Source organism: Drosophila montana, unplaced genomic scaffold, assembly GCF_035044405.1.
Source record: "Drosophila montana isolate Dmon_TW-CO22-7 unplaced genomic scaffold, ASM3504440v1 contig_2178_1, whole genome shotgun sequence".
NCBI classification, from domain to species: domain Eukaryota; kingdom Metazoa; phylum Arthropoda; class Insecta; order Diptera; family Drosophilidae; genus Drosophila; species Drosophila montana.
The window spans coordinates 3,822,677-3,835,821 of record NW_026997075.1 but is presented as its reverse complement, the minus strand read 5'-3'; the positions used below and the strand labels follow the sequence as shown (position 1 = coordinate 3,835,821).

Below are 13,145 nucleotides of genomic sequence, written 5' to 3'. Positions count from 1 at the left end.
TGGACACAAATTGTGGGGTTTGTTTTTTGATCTGGTGTAAATAAATAAATAGTATTAGAGATAGTATACACTGTGATAGTTAATTAGTTTAGGCGTATAGCAATAGAGTTTTACAATAACGTGTCTTGTATACATGAGCTATTTGTTAATTGTATCTATAAATTTAATATTTAACTTGCTTGCTCGCCGCTGGCTGTGTGTGTTTGCAAAAATAATGCCATTGCGAACCACAAAGTTATAAATTTATACATATATACTTGTATACATATGAACTTGTGATTACCTGCACTATTAGCAATATTTGAAATATTCTCATTTGTCCTTCGATTTGTATTAATTAATAATTATGTGCATACATAATTGTATGCCGGCTTCATTTGTTATAATACTTAAATACGTTGCGTTTAACTCTCCCATCTGGTGCTGTTTTGTCAATTATAGCAAAAATAAGCTCTCTTTAATATATGTATGTTATGTTTTGTTATCTATTTGTTTAGCTTAACAGAAATTATTCAATGCACATTTTATTGTTCTTCATTATACTCTTTGCTTTTAATTTTTTAAAAAATTTTGTATTGTAGTTGCTTGTTCATTAAATGGCATAAATCGAAAAACATTGCAACTTTCGCATTGCACATTTATTGTATAAGTATACACATTATTTTGACGACGTTTACTTAAATGCATTTCGTTTTGTTTACTGTTTACTTTTAACAGACATCACTTAAACTATAATAAGTATTTGACATTCATTTAAATACAGTACAATAATGCGTTTACAATTTTAACTATACATACATATATATAAATTTATCAAAAAAAATTAAGAAACAATTCAACGAAATCTCATCGCATCTTAATCGTAAAACGAATATTTGATTTTTGGCATAACTGCAAATTATAAATGTAGTTAATAAAATTAATTTTAAATAATATACTCATATATCATAAATTATTGCTGTCTGTCTAACGCGTTGGCAACTGAAATTAAATTCTTTTAGAGTATTGCCTCCATATCCCTATATCAGCTACTCTCACTCACTCTCACTCACACTCCACACATACCATGGCTCTCTTTCTCTCTCTGTCTCTATCTTTCTCTTGCTGCATCTCGCTCTAGATGTAAATGTTCAAAAATTGCAAAATTAAATACACTTAAAATTCCAGTATTTGATTTTGTATTTGACAATTTTCACCAAAAGTCTGCTGCACACTCGCACCCACTTTCACCCACGCACACACACATGTACGCAGAACATAAAATTCAGTCTTTTTCATGTACATAGAGAAAATAAACAATTGAACAAAAGTAAATAAAGCAAAGCTGAAGTAAGTACGCTCTATTCTGTGAGTGCTTAGTTCAATTAGATATATATATGAGTAGTTCCTTTTTCCTTTTTCGTAATTTCATAAAGTTCCATTTGTTTGAGTGTATTTTGCTTGTCTAAATAAAAGTCCTTCATTTGTATAATATAATCCAGGTATGCTGGGGCTGGATAAACAACAGACATACGAATTTTCTTAGTGTGTGTGTGTGTGTGCTGAGAGGTGCATGAGCATATTTATGTAACACTTTAATTAGATATAAATTGGCGTCTCCTGGCCGGTTAGCAAACGGAACATGGACGTGGGCATGGTTTTCATCAAAATCTGTAAGCGAATTAAAAGTTTTTAGCTTCTGCTTTATGTGAAATAATATGAGAGTGCAAATGGCGTACCTCGCCCACAGATGAGGATAGCAGCTTGACAATCGTATCGTGTGGCACAGCCACCACACTCTGGTTGTTAATCTCAATGATGCGATGGCCAACCCGCACTCCGCCGCGCTCTGCAATGCCGCCACGCAGCAGGCTGCAAATCTGTAAAGCAAGCGGAATACATATGATATTATTTATGACTTTTTATTTTGCTACATTGGGCCAAGCTATTTCTTCAAATTTAGACATCACTTTTCTACACATTTCATGAAATAAAACATATTATTAAAAAAGTTGACTGTCGTCCATGTAGCCCTTAGATACCCAGGAAAGCGTGGGTGTATTTTGCGAAACGTGTGAAATATGACTCATCATAATTTTCATAAATATCTTTGGGCAGTTTCAGCTGCATTGTATGTTAAATACAAGTTTGCTTCAATACTTTTTCACAAGTCCACAGATGCGGGTGGATTATCTAAAATCACTCAAAAACGTTGTCATTAAGTTATTCAGTAGAGCTTTGATTGCTCAGTTAGTAGTCGATCGAACGAATATAGATAATATGCCCAAAATAACTTTGACACCAATTTTCAACTCAAGGCTCAATTTTCCAATAAGTGTGAAACACGTCCCAAATGAGTTTGAGAAAATATCTGTAGAAAGTGTTTCACCCAATCTTTTACACCAATTTTCGACATTTGTAGGTGGGATTTTTCGGTAGCTCCTGCGGCTCAGTCAGTTGGGACAAAACGTTTTCTATACTTAAATAAATTATGTTATTATTGAACTATTTAAACATACCACGCCGTTTTGTACGCTGAATCCCAGCTGAAAGAGCGCCTTGGGACGCAGGATCTTAACCTCAACGACAGGAGGACAGGGCACAACGGTAAACTTGACGGCAGTTTGATTTTTGGCATTGCGTATATAGTTCTGGCAGGTGGATAGCGGCAAGCCGACAAGGCTCATGCCATTGATGGCTATAAGCTGATCGCCAATGTTTAATTGGCCACAGCGTGCGGCTGCGCCGCCAGACATCAGGTTGGCAATAACCACCGTCGGCAGCATGGAGCCCCAGCCGCTCTCAACGATAACAACACCAAGAATTTCACCCTTGGCCTTGGGCACGACAACTTCCTTTTGCAGCTCTTTCTTTGCAAATATCTCGAGCTCATCGCCAAATATCTCCTGGCTGTTAAGCACCTCCTGATAGTCCATTTCCTTAGCCAGATTCTCGTTCTCAATGCCGTTGGCTTTTAAGAACTCCATGTAGGCCACCTGAAAGGCCTGACCAATGGACTGTGCTATAAACTGCGCCTCGTCACTCTCAAATACATGACATATCATTTTGGGTGTGCGATTGTGTTTGTTGGATGAGCCTCCGCTCTCCTTGTTGCTGCTGCTGTTGTTCTCCTTAAAGGGCTCGCCCTCGATGGTATCGGCAGGGCTCGGAGTGGACAGCGAATCAACGACTACGCCGCCACCATTGGGTATGAAGCGTCGACGCGCCATTAGCACCACCAGATCACCAATATCGGCTATATAGGAGATGGTACGCAGGGCATGATCCATCATGATTTCCTTGAGGTCCGTATTTAGCACCATTATCTTCTCGGTTGATATGAACAGATCCACCTCGGTGCTTGGCTGACTTTCGCCTTCTGGCGCCTGACAACAAAGAAGCACAAAAAGCCAATAAGTTTACCTCTGTCTACACGCAAGTTGTGGGTTTTAGGTGTTTATTTTGTGTTTGTTGCTTACCAAAGCCTAAATATATCGAGGAGTGAGCAGCATGGGTTTTTTTTTTTGTTGTTTTATTAAGGGCATGGGCGAGAAAAGCAAGACGCATTATAGACAAAGAGCAACAATTTACCGAGCATATTCTAAATGGAGTGCAACTGCATGTATTGACACTGATCTGGAGGTACACACCTTTATGCGAGATACGGCCTCCTCGGCCTGCATCATGCGCGTCGACTTGGTCGGCTGACCCTCGCACACCAGCTGCGTAGAACCGAGATAGCGGGCGCGAAAAAGAACGCCCTCAATTAGCACTTTGGGTTCCAAGAAACCTAAGCAAGGTTAACAAAGAAAAATCATTTAGTTTTGGGCATGTTTAGTATAATTAAATGAACTGGATTAAAATATGGAGCATGCGAATAAATAAAAGCGGGTTCAGTTTAATTTGCGTAGCTATTTTGAACAAAGTGCACTTAACTTAATTTCATAAACTGATGTTGACAAAAGAGAACTGCATAGCACAAGATTAAGACAGTGATTTTAAACGATTTGGCATGAAGACAAGCCCAATATGAGAGAATAGTTATAATAGACCAGCCAAAGATTATAATTCCTGCAGATATGCATAATATACAATTCTAACCGAGCTTACAGCGAATCGTTTCTAAAGTAGCTAAATAAAATATCCGTTCGCTTTTTTCGGTCACATATGACTAATACTTAAAGCTTTCTGCATTGCGACCTTCTTGGTTTATTTTGCTGTCACTCTATCTATGAGTTTAACTCTTGATCAAGTGTACCTTTTACAGAACTACGCGGATTATCCCATGTCCAAAAGACCTCAATTGTAATATGTTTATTAATAAAATCTCCATAAAGCTCAGATCGGGCTGCGACGTTTGCTCTGAAGGCAGAAAAGGGAATCTATTCCATATACTATGATATGAAGAAAGCTTCCAAACTGGGAGAACACACGTACATTGCTATATCGACTCAACCCGTCGTCTTGATTAGAAACATATATATATATATGTATATATATCATTTAAAAGACTGGACGTGTATCTCCCAAGGGCTTACGCATTTAAAGACAAGCATTTAATAAGAATAGAGTGACAATGAATGCTAAGAAATAAGTTATAAACGAACTATATGTTTTAGCTGATATGTCGATCGGACTAAACAAAAATAAGTTATGTTTCATAAGAGTTTCTCTATTTTGTTTATAGAAACTGGCGATCTTTTATCAAAATGTATTTTATTTTTATTTAGACTATTTTCCTAAGCAATCTTATCTCTCAGTTTTAAAGCTATCAACAATATTTGGTACGTTTTGCTGTTGAAGGCAGCACATCCATCAAGCATCTATATCATATAGTTGTCATAGCAATTATGTGTAAAAACCTGTTTGTTCATCAAGATACCCTGACCAAACACAGCATTTACGAATTTCAGTTTCATGTGTCTACATCGTATTTAATCCTTGGCGTGTCGAAAGTAGCAAATCTCTTGTTTTTTAATTTTTATATATTTTTATGATTTACAAAATCAATCTATGGCGCGAGTAGACTTAGTAATCCTTATCCTTGCCAAATCTTTTTGACAGGCCCAACAGTTCTCTTATGATAATAATATACATTTTCTATAACTTGGCAAACTACATTAACTTAGGCTAGGAAAGGGAGACAGATAGATAGAAGACAACGAGAGAGCACGTCCACTTACATGGCAGGCATTACACCATCAAACACATAAATGAAAATTTCAATATGCAGCAGAAATATGTGAAAGTCAAAATTTGATTGAGAAGAGAACACAGAACGAAATGGATTGATCATTGATCGCTTTTTTTTTTCTTTTTTTTTTTTTGATGGGGGCGTTTTAAAACGCACAACCACACAACGTACACAAATACATATAGACATACACACACGCACATACATACACTACGTACCCTCTTTGTTCCGTGAATGGGTTTTCTTATCGCTGATGGTCGTCTCCTTGAGCGATTTGATGGAGCCCGTTGGACTCTTTGTATATTGCAGCTTCTCCGGCGAACTTATCGATACATCCGCATTGCCCACAATCTGGCAAATGTCCGGTGAGTTGGGCGTCAACGAGGTGCCAATGCCCTGCCGTATGGTGGCCGACGAATAGGTTTGCGGCTTGGGATTGCTGTTGTTGTTGTCGCTGATGATTGCGCTGCCGCCGTTGTTATTGACCAGGCCGTTAGCATTGCTGTCGGCGGCGCCCGCAAGTGCCGTTGTCTACAAATTACGAAATAAAATTGGCCAATGAATTTTACTGAGAATGTTTATAAGCCTGTTCGGCTTATGTTCGCATACCTGTTCGGCAAAGAAATCCTGCTGTCCCAGCAGCCGATCCGTTTCCAGATCCGTGTCGGCTTCCTCCTCTTCGTGCCGTGTGGCAGCCGTTGCCGTCGTTGTTGCACTTTTGCGTGGCACCCAAACCGGCGAATCTGGATCCACGGGCAGCACTTCGTCGCAAAACTTTAGCTTGTCCGGCTGTGTTTTGGCGCGCTGCAATGCCGAGCGTATCTCTTTCATTGCCTCTTGTATCTCGACTGGTGCTGCAGCTGCTGCAGCTGGCTTGCTGCTGGCTGTCACTGCCATGGCAGCCGCATAAACTGGGCTGTAGTGTGTTTCTGCGGGACTGTCGCTATCAGCATTATTGCCAGCGCTCAGCTCGGTCTCGGCTGTTGGCTCCGGTTCCGGCTCTTCGCACGGCACTGGCGAGGGCGTGACCGTTGGCGTTGCCGGCAGCGGCGAGGGCGTGTTCACAATGTCACTCGGCAGCGTGGCATCTATAGCTGTTACTGTTGCTATGGCTGTGGTGCCGTTGTACTCGTTCTGCAACCGCTCGTTGTCGCTGTTGCCATTGTGCTCGTGCTCATGATTAATTTGCGGAGGCTGCTGCTGCGACTGAAGCTGCGTTTGAGGTTGCTGTGGCTGTGCCTGTGACTGAGACTGTTGCTTGTCGCAGACGACGGATACATTGTTTTCCGTATCGGAGGCATGGCCACTGCTGAGTCCATCCTCCAGCACCGGCATACTGGTGTAGAGCTTACCATAGTCGGTTGTGGTGCAGTTGATATCATTCGATAGGCTATCCAAATCGCCACAGTTCGAGTCGTAATCTGTTGTCTCCGGCGACAGCGTAAAGTTACGCGAGTGCCGACGCAGATTCGCCTCCAATTCAGTGTCGGCCAGGTCGCCGCTGCTGCGACTGTTCGAATCGATATACAGCTCGATGTCGTTGTGCTCCTGGTAGGCATTGTGCTCGTTTGACTGTGAACGAAAATTCATTAGCACAAGCAATAAAATCCACAACAATATTGTTAAGCGTGCCCGACAGCGAGATACCCTATGTTCTGGCCTCAAGTAACCTAACACACATTCGTATTTACCTATCATATGCGTTCTCATAAAGGAGGTTTCGGGTATCAAAAGCACAGAAATTTACCTCAGTTGACTTTAAAAAAGTGTTAAAGGATATTGTTTGAGATAGTAAAAATCACCAGAAAGGCAACGATGAAACATCGACCGCGAGAGCAGGCCCAGTTTTATTTTGCTTACTAAAACGAAACATTTAAAGTAACCATTTTGTGAACATAATAAACCATACGAATCTGTGATATTATGAAAATCGCACAGAGACCATTACGGAAAGGGTGAGTCATATTAAGAGAGAGTGTGAAGGAGGAGAAGTAAGGAAGCGACATAAATTGAAAGAATAATAAATACATAAGCCTTACGTGATAACTTGATAATCGGGTAGAAGGGCGCTTTCTGAAGAGTGTTATCTGTAAATTTTCTACTTGAACAGACCGTCAGACAAACGCATGAACTGATGGAATATCGCAAAGACTATCATCGTCATTGAACTCACATGATAATTGGAAGATATGACACATTCTTTCAACTCAATATAGATATCTATAGTATGTTTCAGTGGGCGCAATAGCATACTCTATATTCTTGGGCATATTTCTTCCATAATTTTAAAATATATATAAGCATATTATATATATAAATAGAGGGACACCGACTGGTATTTTAATAAATGTGGACGACTGACTCACCTGCATCCTGGGCGAGCGATGTACCATGTACAGCTCGTCTTTGGGTATTCTAGCTAGACGCTGGCCAATGTAAGCCTGCTCGATATGTTTATCCACATCGCACACGCGCGGCTGCATGTCCTGCGGGCAAAATAAAAATAAAAATTTATTTCCAGCTTAAGAAAATTTTTTTTTAAAAACTCACCGAACTGGCCACATCGTCGCCACTTTCCGTTGTATAGTCTGTAAACCGCTTCTCGTCGTCCTCGGGATTCCCTTTGAAGAACTCCTCGAGCACTTTGCGAGTCTCAGAGAACTCGTACAGATAGTCAAAAGTGGGCGTCTTAGAGTTTGCCGTTGTTGTGGCCGTACCCTCATGATCGAGCAAATCAATCAGATTGCCAACGGATGCCTTTACGTTATTATCCATGCGCTGCTTGACAGGTGAGACACGCTGCGGAAAGCCAGGCGGTCGCTTTGGAATGCCAGCGCCCTTGGCGGACGCTTGCTGATTGCCAAAACGACGCGGCGAGCCCTCATATTCGGCTATGGGCAATTGGCCAATCATTTTGGTAACCTTCAGCACATCCTCGTTGCTGCCTCTTTCTGGGGCCAGTGGCGCTGATTTGTTTATCCAGTTGGTGTCGATGTCATCAAACACAACAATCTCACCGTCCCGCAAACACTGGCCATCGGCTTTGCCCACATCCGTTGGCGAGCCGGGACTCGCTATGCCCTATGGGGGTAAGCAAAAATGGATACAGTTGTGCAAAGCTTTAAAATGCTGTCAAGAGTTACCTCCGTTACCTCAAACTGGCTGCTGCCCGGACTGCGGCCCACACGTATCTGATGTGGATGCGGCCGCTGATAATAGTATGCCGACTGCTGTTGTTGCTGCTGTGTCCCCAGGTATCCTCCAGGCATCTGATTAGACGGGGACACCTGCTCAAATGCCGGATAATGATGCATGGGCGCATACTGAAGCTCAGCATTCAGATCCGGTGAGTTCAGCACGGTGCTGGCTGGCGTCACGTTCGGGCTACGTGTGCGCATCTCCCAAACGTAGCGCTCTTGTGAAGCTGGCTTGTAAGCAGCGCTAAAGTTCATGTGCAGCTCCGTATGAACGCCAGCCACATGATTCACATTTGGCTCCACGGATTCGTTGCTGCTGTCGCTGCACGAGTTCATCGCGAACGCTGCTAGTTAACTGAAGTTGACAGCGCTTTGTGGCGCTTGAGTTAAGGCTACCTTTCAGCAGCCAGTGGTAATCTCAACTGCTGATGGCATGCTACGCTTGGAGTCAGTTGCCTGGAAAATATAAAACAGGTCGGAGATTAGCATATAAAATTATATGTGCACACCTCTCTCTGTGTTTTGATGATCTAATACTATAAACATTCTGAATCACTGCAAATGCAGAGGCCCAGCTGATGCAATTGTTGTTGTTATTGCTTTTTGTTAGGCGCTTGGAGTTGTGCACAAAAATCAATGCACAAATTGGCTGCACTTTGATGTTTGTCAGAAGTGTTGCCCATTCAGCTATTTTCCGGCTAAATGTGTCTATTTTCCGAGGTCATTAGTCAGAAAAATGATGACATTTTACTGATTTAGCTATTTTTGGCGTCTCAATGACAAGCAGTTGCAGCCAATTTGCGGTTAGAAAGCTTATTCAGCTATTTTTAGCTATTATGAGCATTGAATACAGCTACTTTTAAAGGCGGCAGTTGACAACACTGTTTGTGCGCATCAAATTACACACGTATGAGCGTACTTATGCAGCTCAGTGTGTGTGTGTGTGTGATTGTTTGTGGGTTTGCGCACGTAAACTTGGCCTCCAAAAATTGTTCGTGCAGCCGACAGGATGCTGCAGCAGAAACAAAGGCGTTAGAGTCTGCGTATGTATGAGTCGATGTAACTACAGTGTGCGCTCGCTATAAATAACACATTAGCAAAAACGGTGACACATTCGTTGCTTTTATACTGAGCCAGGTGACCACGATGTGGTTCATTTCGTTTTGGAACCCATTTCTTGTTTTTCTTGCACTTTGTTGTATTGTTGTACACGCATCGCAAATATGTAAGAGAATACGTTATGGGCTCGTGGCGAACCTGGGTGTGCTTATATCCTTAAACTGACTGTTGTCTATAGCAAATATTTACTGTACAGCCGTCCTCAAATAGTCAAAGGACGCAGCAGGCCGCCGGGTGTTTTGTTTTTGGGTAAAACTGGCGCCCCCCGCGATTGCAATGCGAGCATCTGTCACCATCTTCTACTTATGTATCTTCTGGGGCGCAGAAATGGCGAATTAGATGACACCAAAAAAGCGCTATGTACATGCAAATGTGTGAGTGCGTGCGTGCGCGTGTGTTGCTCCACCAAAGTGTGTATTTGTGTGTGTGTGCGTGGTATTGGCATGGAGTATTGTTAAAAATCAATATATTTGGCAAGGTTTTGCGTGGACGACGTTATCCGCACTGCTCACAGCAACAACACTTAACCTGCCCGCCAGCAAAAGCAGCAGCAGCAACAACAACAACAACGGGCAGCATAACAATGCGTATTTTCTATATTTTTGGATGGCGTTTAGCCCGTCGACACGCAATAAATGTGTTTCATCACGATTTTTGCACATAACAACTATTTCCATCACACATGTATTCTGGAAACACTCATGAATTTTAAATGCTTAACATGGAAATTTACCATTTAATTCATTTTATTCACTTTCTTCGTGCTGGTAAATGCATTTACAACTCGATAAAAAAACCAAGAAGCCGTTAGTGGTGGACAGCCACACCGATTAATTTGTACAGAGTCAATGTCTACGAACAGACTTATCGAAGTTGCGATGCGATGTATCGGTATTCTATGTGATTAGGCATACGATGTTCGATAACGAACGCCGTCAGTTACAGAAGAAAACACACTACCAAACGAATCGGACGTACCGCGGATCGTGACCGTTGCGCGCGTTTAAAGTGTGTGTGGTTATTTTTTGTTGTTGTTTTACGTGCAATTCGACGCGCGCGCATATTTGTAAAATTGTTTGTTGTTTAACAAATATGCAATAAACAAAAGTGAGTTAAACTGAAGCGCTTTTGCCAATGTGTCAAAACTAAATTTGTTTGCTCATTAACTTCTGCCCAAAAATTCCATAAAAACACTTGTGTGGATGTAAGCCGCCTTTTGAATTGAGCCAGTGTCTAACTTAATTGGCCTGCGCTGTTGCTATTCAGATACTCAATCCTAGAATACAGATACACATGCCAATGCTGCTGCAGCAGCAGGGTGTGTTCCTGCCTGTGCATGTTTGCCTGAGTGTGTGTGCGTGTGTGCCTGTGTGCTTGTGTGGGTTGTGAACCTGTGCTAAAAATCAATAAAGCACGCTCGTGCAAAAGTCAAACAACAAAGGAACGGTGCGTGTCCTGCTCCTGTTTCCCTTCCACTTGCACAAGTACACATAAACACATGTGCGTGTGAGTTTTCAGGCTCATTTATTTATTTTTTGTTTTGTTTTTTTCTTGTTTGCTTGTGCTTGTGTTGCCAAGAAGGACGCCAACTAAAAGGAAAAAAAAAGAAAAGAGGAGCAACTGGAAAACTTGCCAATTATGCGCGTCGCTTTGTGCAATTGAAATTGCAGGTAATTTCACACATGCTCGTAATTGTTATAAAAAAATTATTGCGCTCAGTGCATCGGCAGCGGCAGCAACAACAACAAGCGTTAAAATAATAAAACACCGTTAAATGCGCGCGCCTACTTAGTCGAGCGTGACCAAAGCACTAAAAACCCGTTGTTGTTTTTGTTGTTGTTGTCGTTGCTGTTGTTGTTCTTGCTGTTGTTGTTATAAGTAGTTCTTGTTGTTGTGGCAGCTGGCAATTGCAAACAACGTAATTGGAAACGCACTTGGCAACGACAATGAACAACAACAAACGTTGTTGCCTGGGCAGCTGCTGCATTATCCCGTTTAAAGTTGGCAACTCCTTTTTGCCTTTAAAATTAATCCATATAACTAGGCATCGCCTGATCCCTTGAACCCCATCTCATATAGCCGGAGAATTTACCAGGCTGACAGCATACATGCTAAGTCACAGCTTCCTTTGGAGATGTGTTTAAGAATTTTGGCAGGTATTTGTAGATTTCTCTGTAATACATTGGACAAGTGAAAACCATGAAAACCATTTTAGGATCAACTTTTGACAGTGGCGAAAATATTGTTGACTTTTCCGTTAAGTGCAAAGATCTTTGAAGATAAGCTTGAAGCTGAAATATAACTGTGTTTATGCTCATTTTCCGATCTTGGGTCTACATTTTCCATCATCTGTTCAACATACATGAATTTTATGCAGGGTTTTCCCAAATAAAGTTAAAGTCGTTCGGACAAAACTTAAATGTTCACCCTCTAAAACCTCGGGGCCATATATTCCCTCAAAGTAGGGTGTATTTTCTTTCAGGGGTCTTTTAAATATGAGTTTATAGACGAAAGCTCATACTCTGAAACGACTCTAAATCCTTCGTTAACATTAATTGATTAACATTCCGATTAGAATATGCCGACTGCGCAATACTCTGTTCACAGAGAAATAGCTTCTGAAAACAGGTAGGAATAGGTTAGAGACTTCTAAAATGAGACTAAAACTGCAATAAATATTACTTGCTTGATCTTTAAAGGATATCATAGGCACCAAATAAACCTTTTACCCATTAAGAAACCAATACAATGAAAAGTAAATAGTTATTTTCGATAAATAATGGATAAACCTTCTTAAACAATAGCTGTTATTGATCTTTAGCATCCCAATCGATCGTATGTTAACAATTTAATTTCCTTGGAATAATTATGTTAGGGCATTTCAAGTGCGGTGCACTGCGAAATTTCATTGTTAGCCACTTTTGTCGTTCTTGTTAATTGCTTTTTGTTGTTTTTTCGCTTTCTTGGCCCAAAACACTCGCTGATGTTCGCCGCCGTTTGACAACGACAATTGAAAAAGTTATTAAATTTTAGCTTTTTGTCTGCTGTTCCTTATGGTTGAATTTTTACTGTTCTTAATGTTATTGTTGTTGTTGTTCTTGCCAGCAATTAAAAATGCAGTAAAACGGGCCTTACAGTTAGACATAGCAGTTCTTAACTGCACTCTGGTAATTTAGTAATACATTGTATTAAATAATTAACGCTTGGCTGGCATGCTCTAATTGGGATTCAGATTCAGATTCTCAGATGCCTTTAACTTGAACAAAAGACGCACTCAACAATATTTAAAATCAGATATCAGCCAACAGCTATCAACTATCAGCTAACAGCTATCGGGGCTATCGGCTGTCTATCAGCTGACATGTGCTAATGGCTTTTATCTAATCGGAGTAGTAGTCTCTCCGGCTGAGTCACCGCTGCTGCAAAAATCGTAGCCAAGTGCAAATGTGAATAAAGTAGTCGCTCGCTAAGTGGAATACGTCTGTTCCAATTGTGATTCGTATTGGCAGATAATTATATTAATATCGGAATGTCCTTTTTGAATATGCTGCCTGTGTTAGGCATAGAAACTGTCAACTGTAGCTTGATAAAAAAATATAGATATACATTCCTGATTAGCATCAATTTGCGACTCGATATACCAGTGCCTGAGTATC

At 41.0% G+C, this 13,145-nt stretch overlaps 2 protein-coding genes across 7 annotated transcripts in view; one reads left to right on the top strand and one right to left on the bottom strand.

Moving 5' to 3' along the window:
- Nucleotides 1-272: 272 nt before the first annotated feature.
- Nucleotides 273-10,339, bottom strand: X11L. 3 transcript variants are annotated; one of them, XM_064681166.1, is made up of 10 exons: nucleotides 10,223-10,339; nucleotides 8,317-8,826; nucleotides 7,724-8,254; nucleotides 7,540-7,659; nucleotides 5,783-6,745; nucleotides 5,392-5,704; nucleotides 3,630-3,751; nucleotides 2,499-3,365; nucleotides 1,719-1,859; nucleotides 273-1,650 (listed from the first exon to the last, which is right to left on the bottom strand). In XM_064681166.1, the coding sequence occupies exons 2-10, from the start codon at nucleotides 8,704-8,706 to the stop codon at nucleotides 1,579-1,581; spliced, it is 3,519 nt and encodes a 1,172-aa protein (XP_064537236.1). In that variant the 5' UTR covers nucleotides 8,707-8,826; nucleotides 10,223-10,339; the 3' UTR covers nucleotides 273-1,578. The 3 variants fall into 3 exon arrangements, with proteins under 3 accessions (XP_064537236.1, XP_064537234.1, XP_064537235.1); XM_064681164.1 differs by having other exon boundaries at nucleotides 3,630-3,769; nucleotides 10,223-10,338; XM_064681165.1 differs by having other exon boundaries at nucleotides 3,630-3,769; nucleotides 8,326-8,826; nucleotides 10,223-10,338.
- A 100-nt stretch (nucleotides 10,340-10,439) lies between these two features.
- The window catches only part of LOC135427606 (probable serine/threonine-protein kinase dyrk2), a 34,209-nt gene continuing 31,503 nt past the window's right edge, over nucleotides 10,440-13,145 (top strand). For 2 of the 4 annotated variants that reach the window (XM_064681174.1, XM_064681171.1), the window contains exons 1-2: nucleotides 10,440-10,596; nucleotides 11,071-11,159. The gene's annotated coding sequence lies outside the window, so the exon portion shown is untranslated. Of the gene's footprint in view, nucleotides 10,597-11,067; nucleotides 11,160-13,145 lie in introns of all 4 variants that reach the window. The other 2 variants (XM_064681172.1, XM_064681173.1) reach the window with 2 other exon arrangements.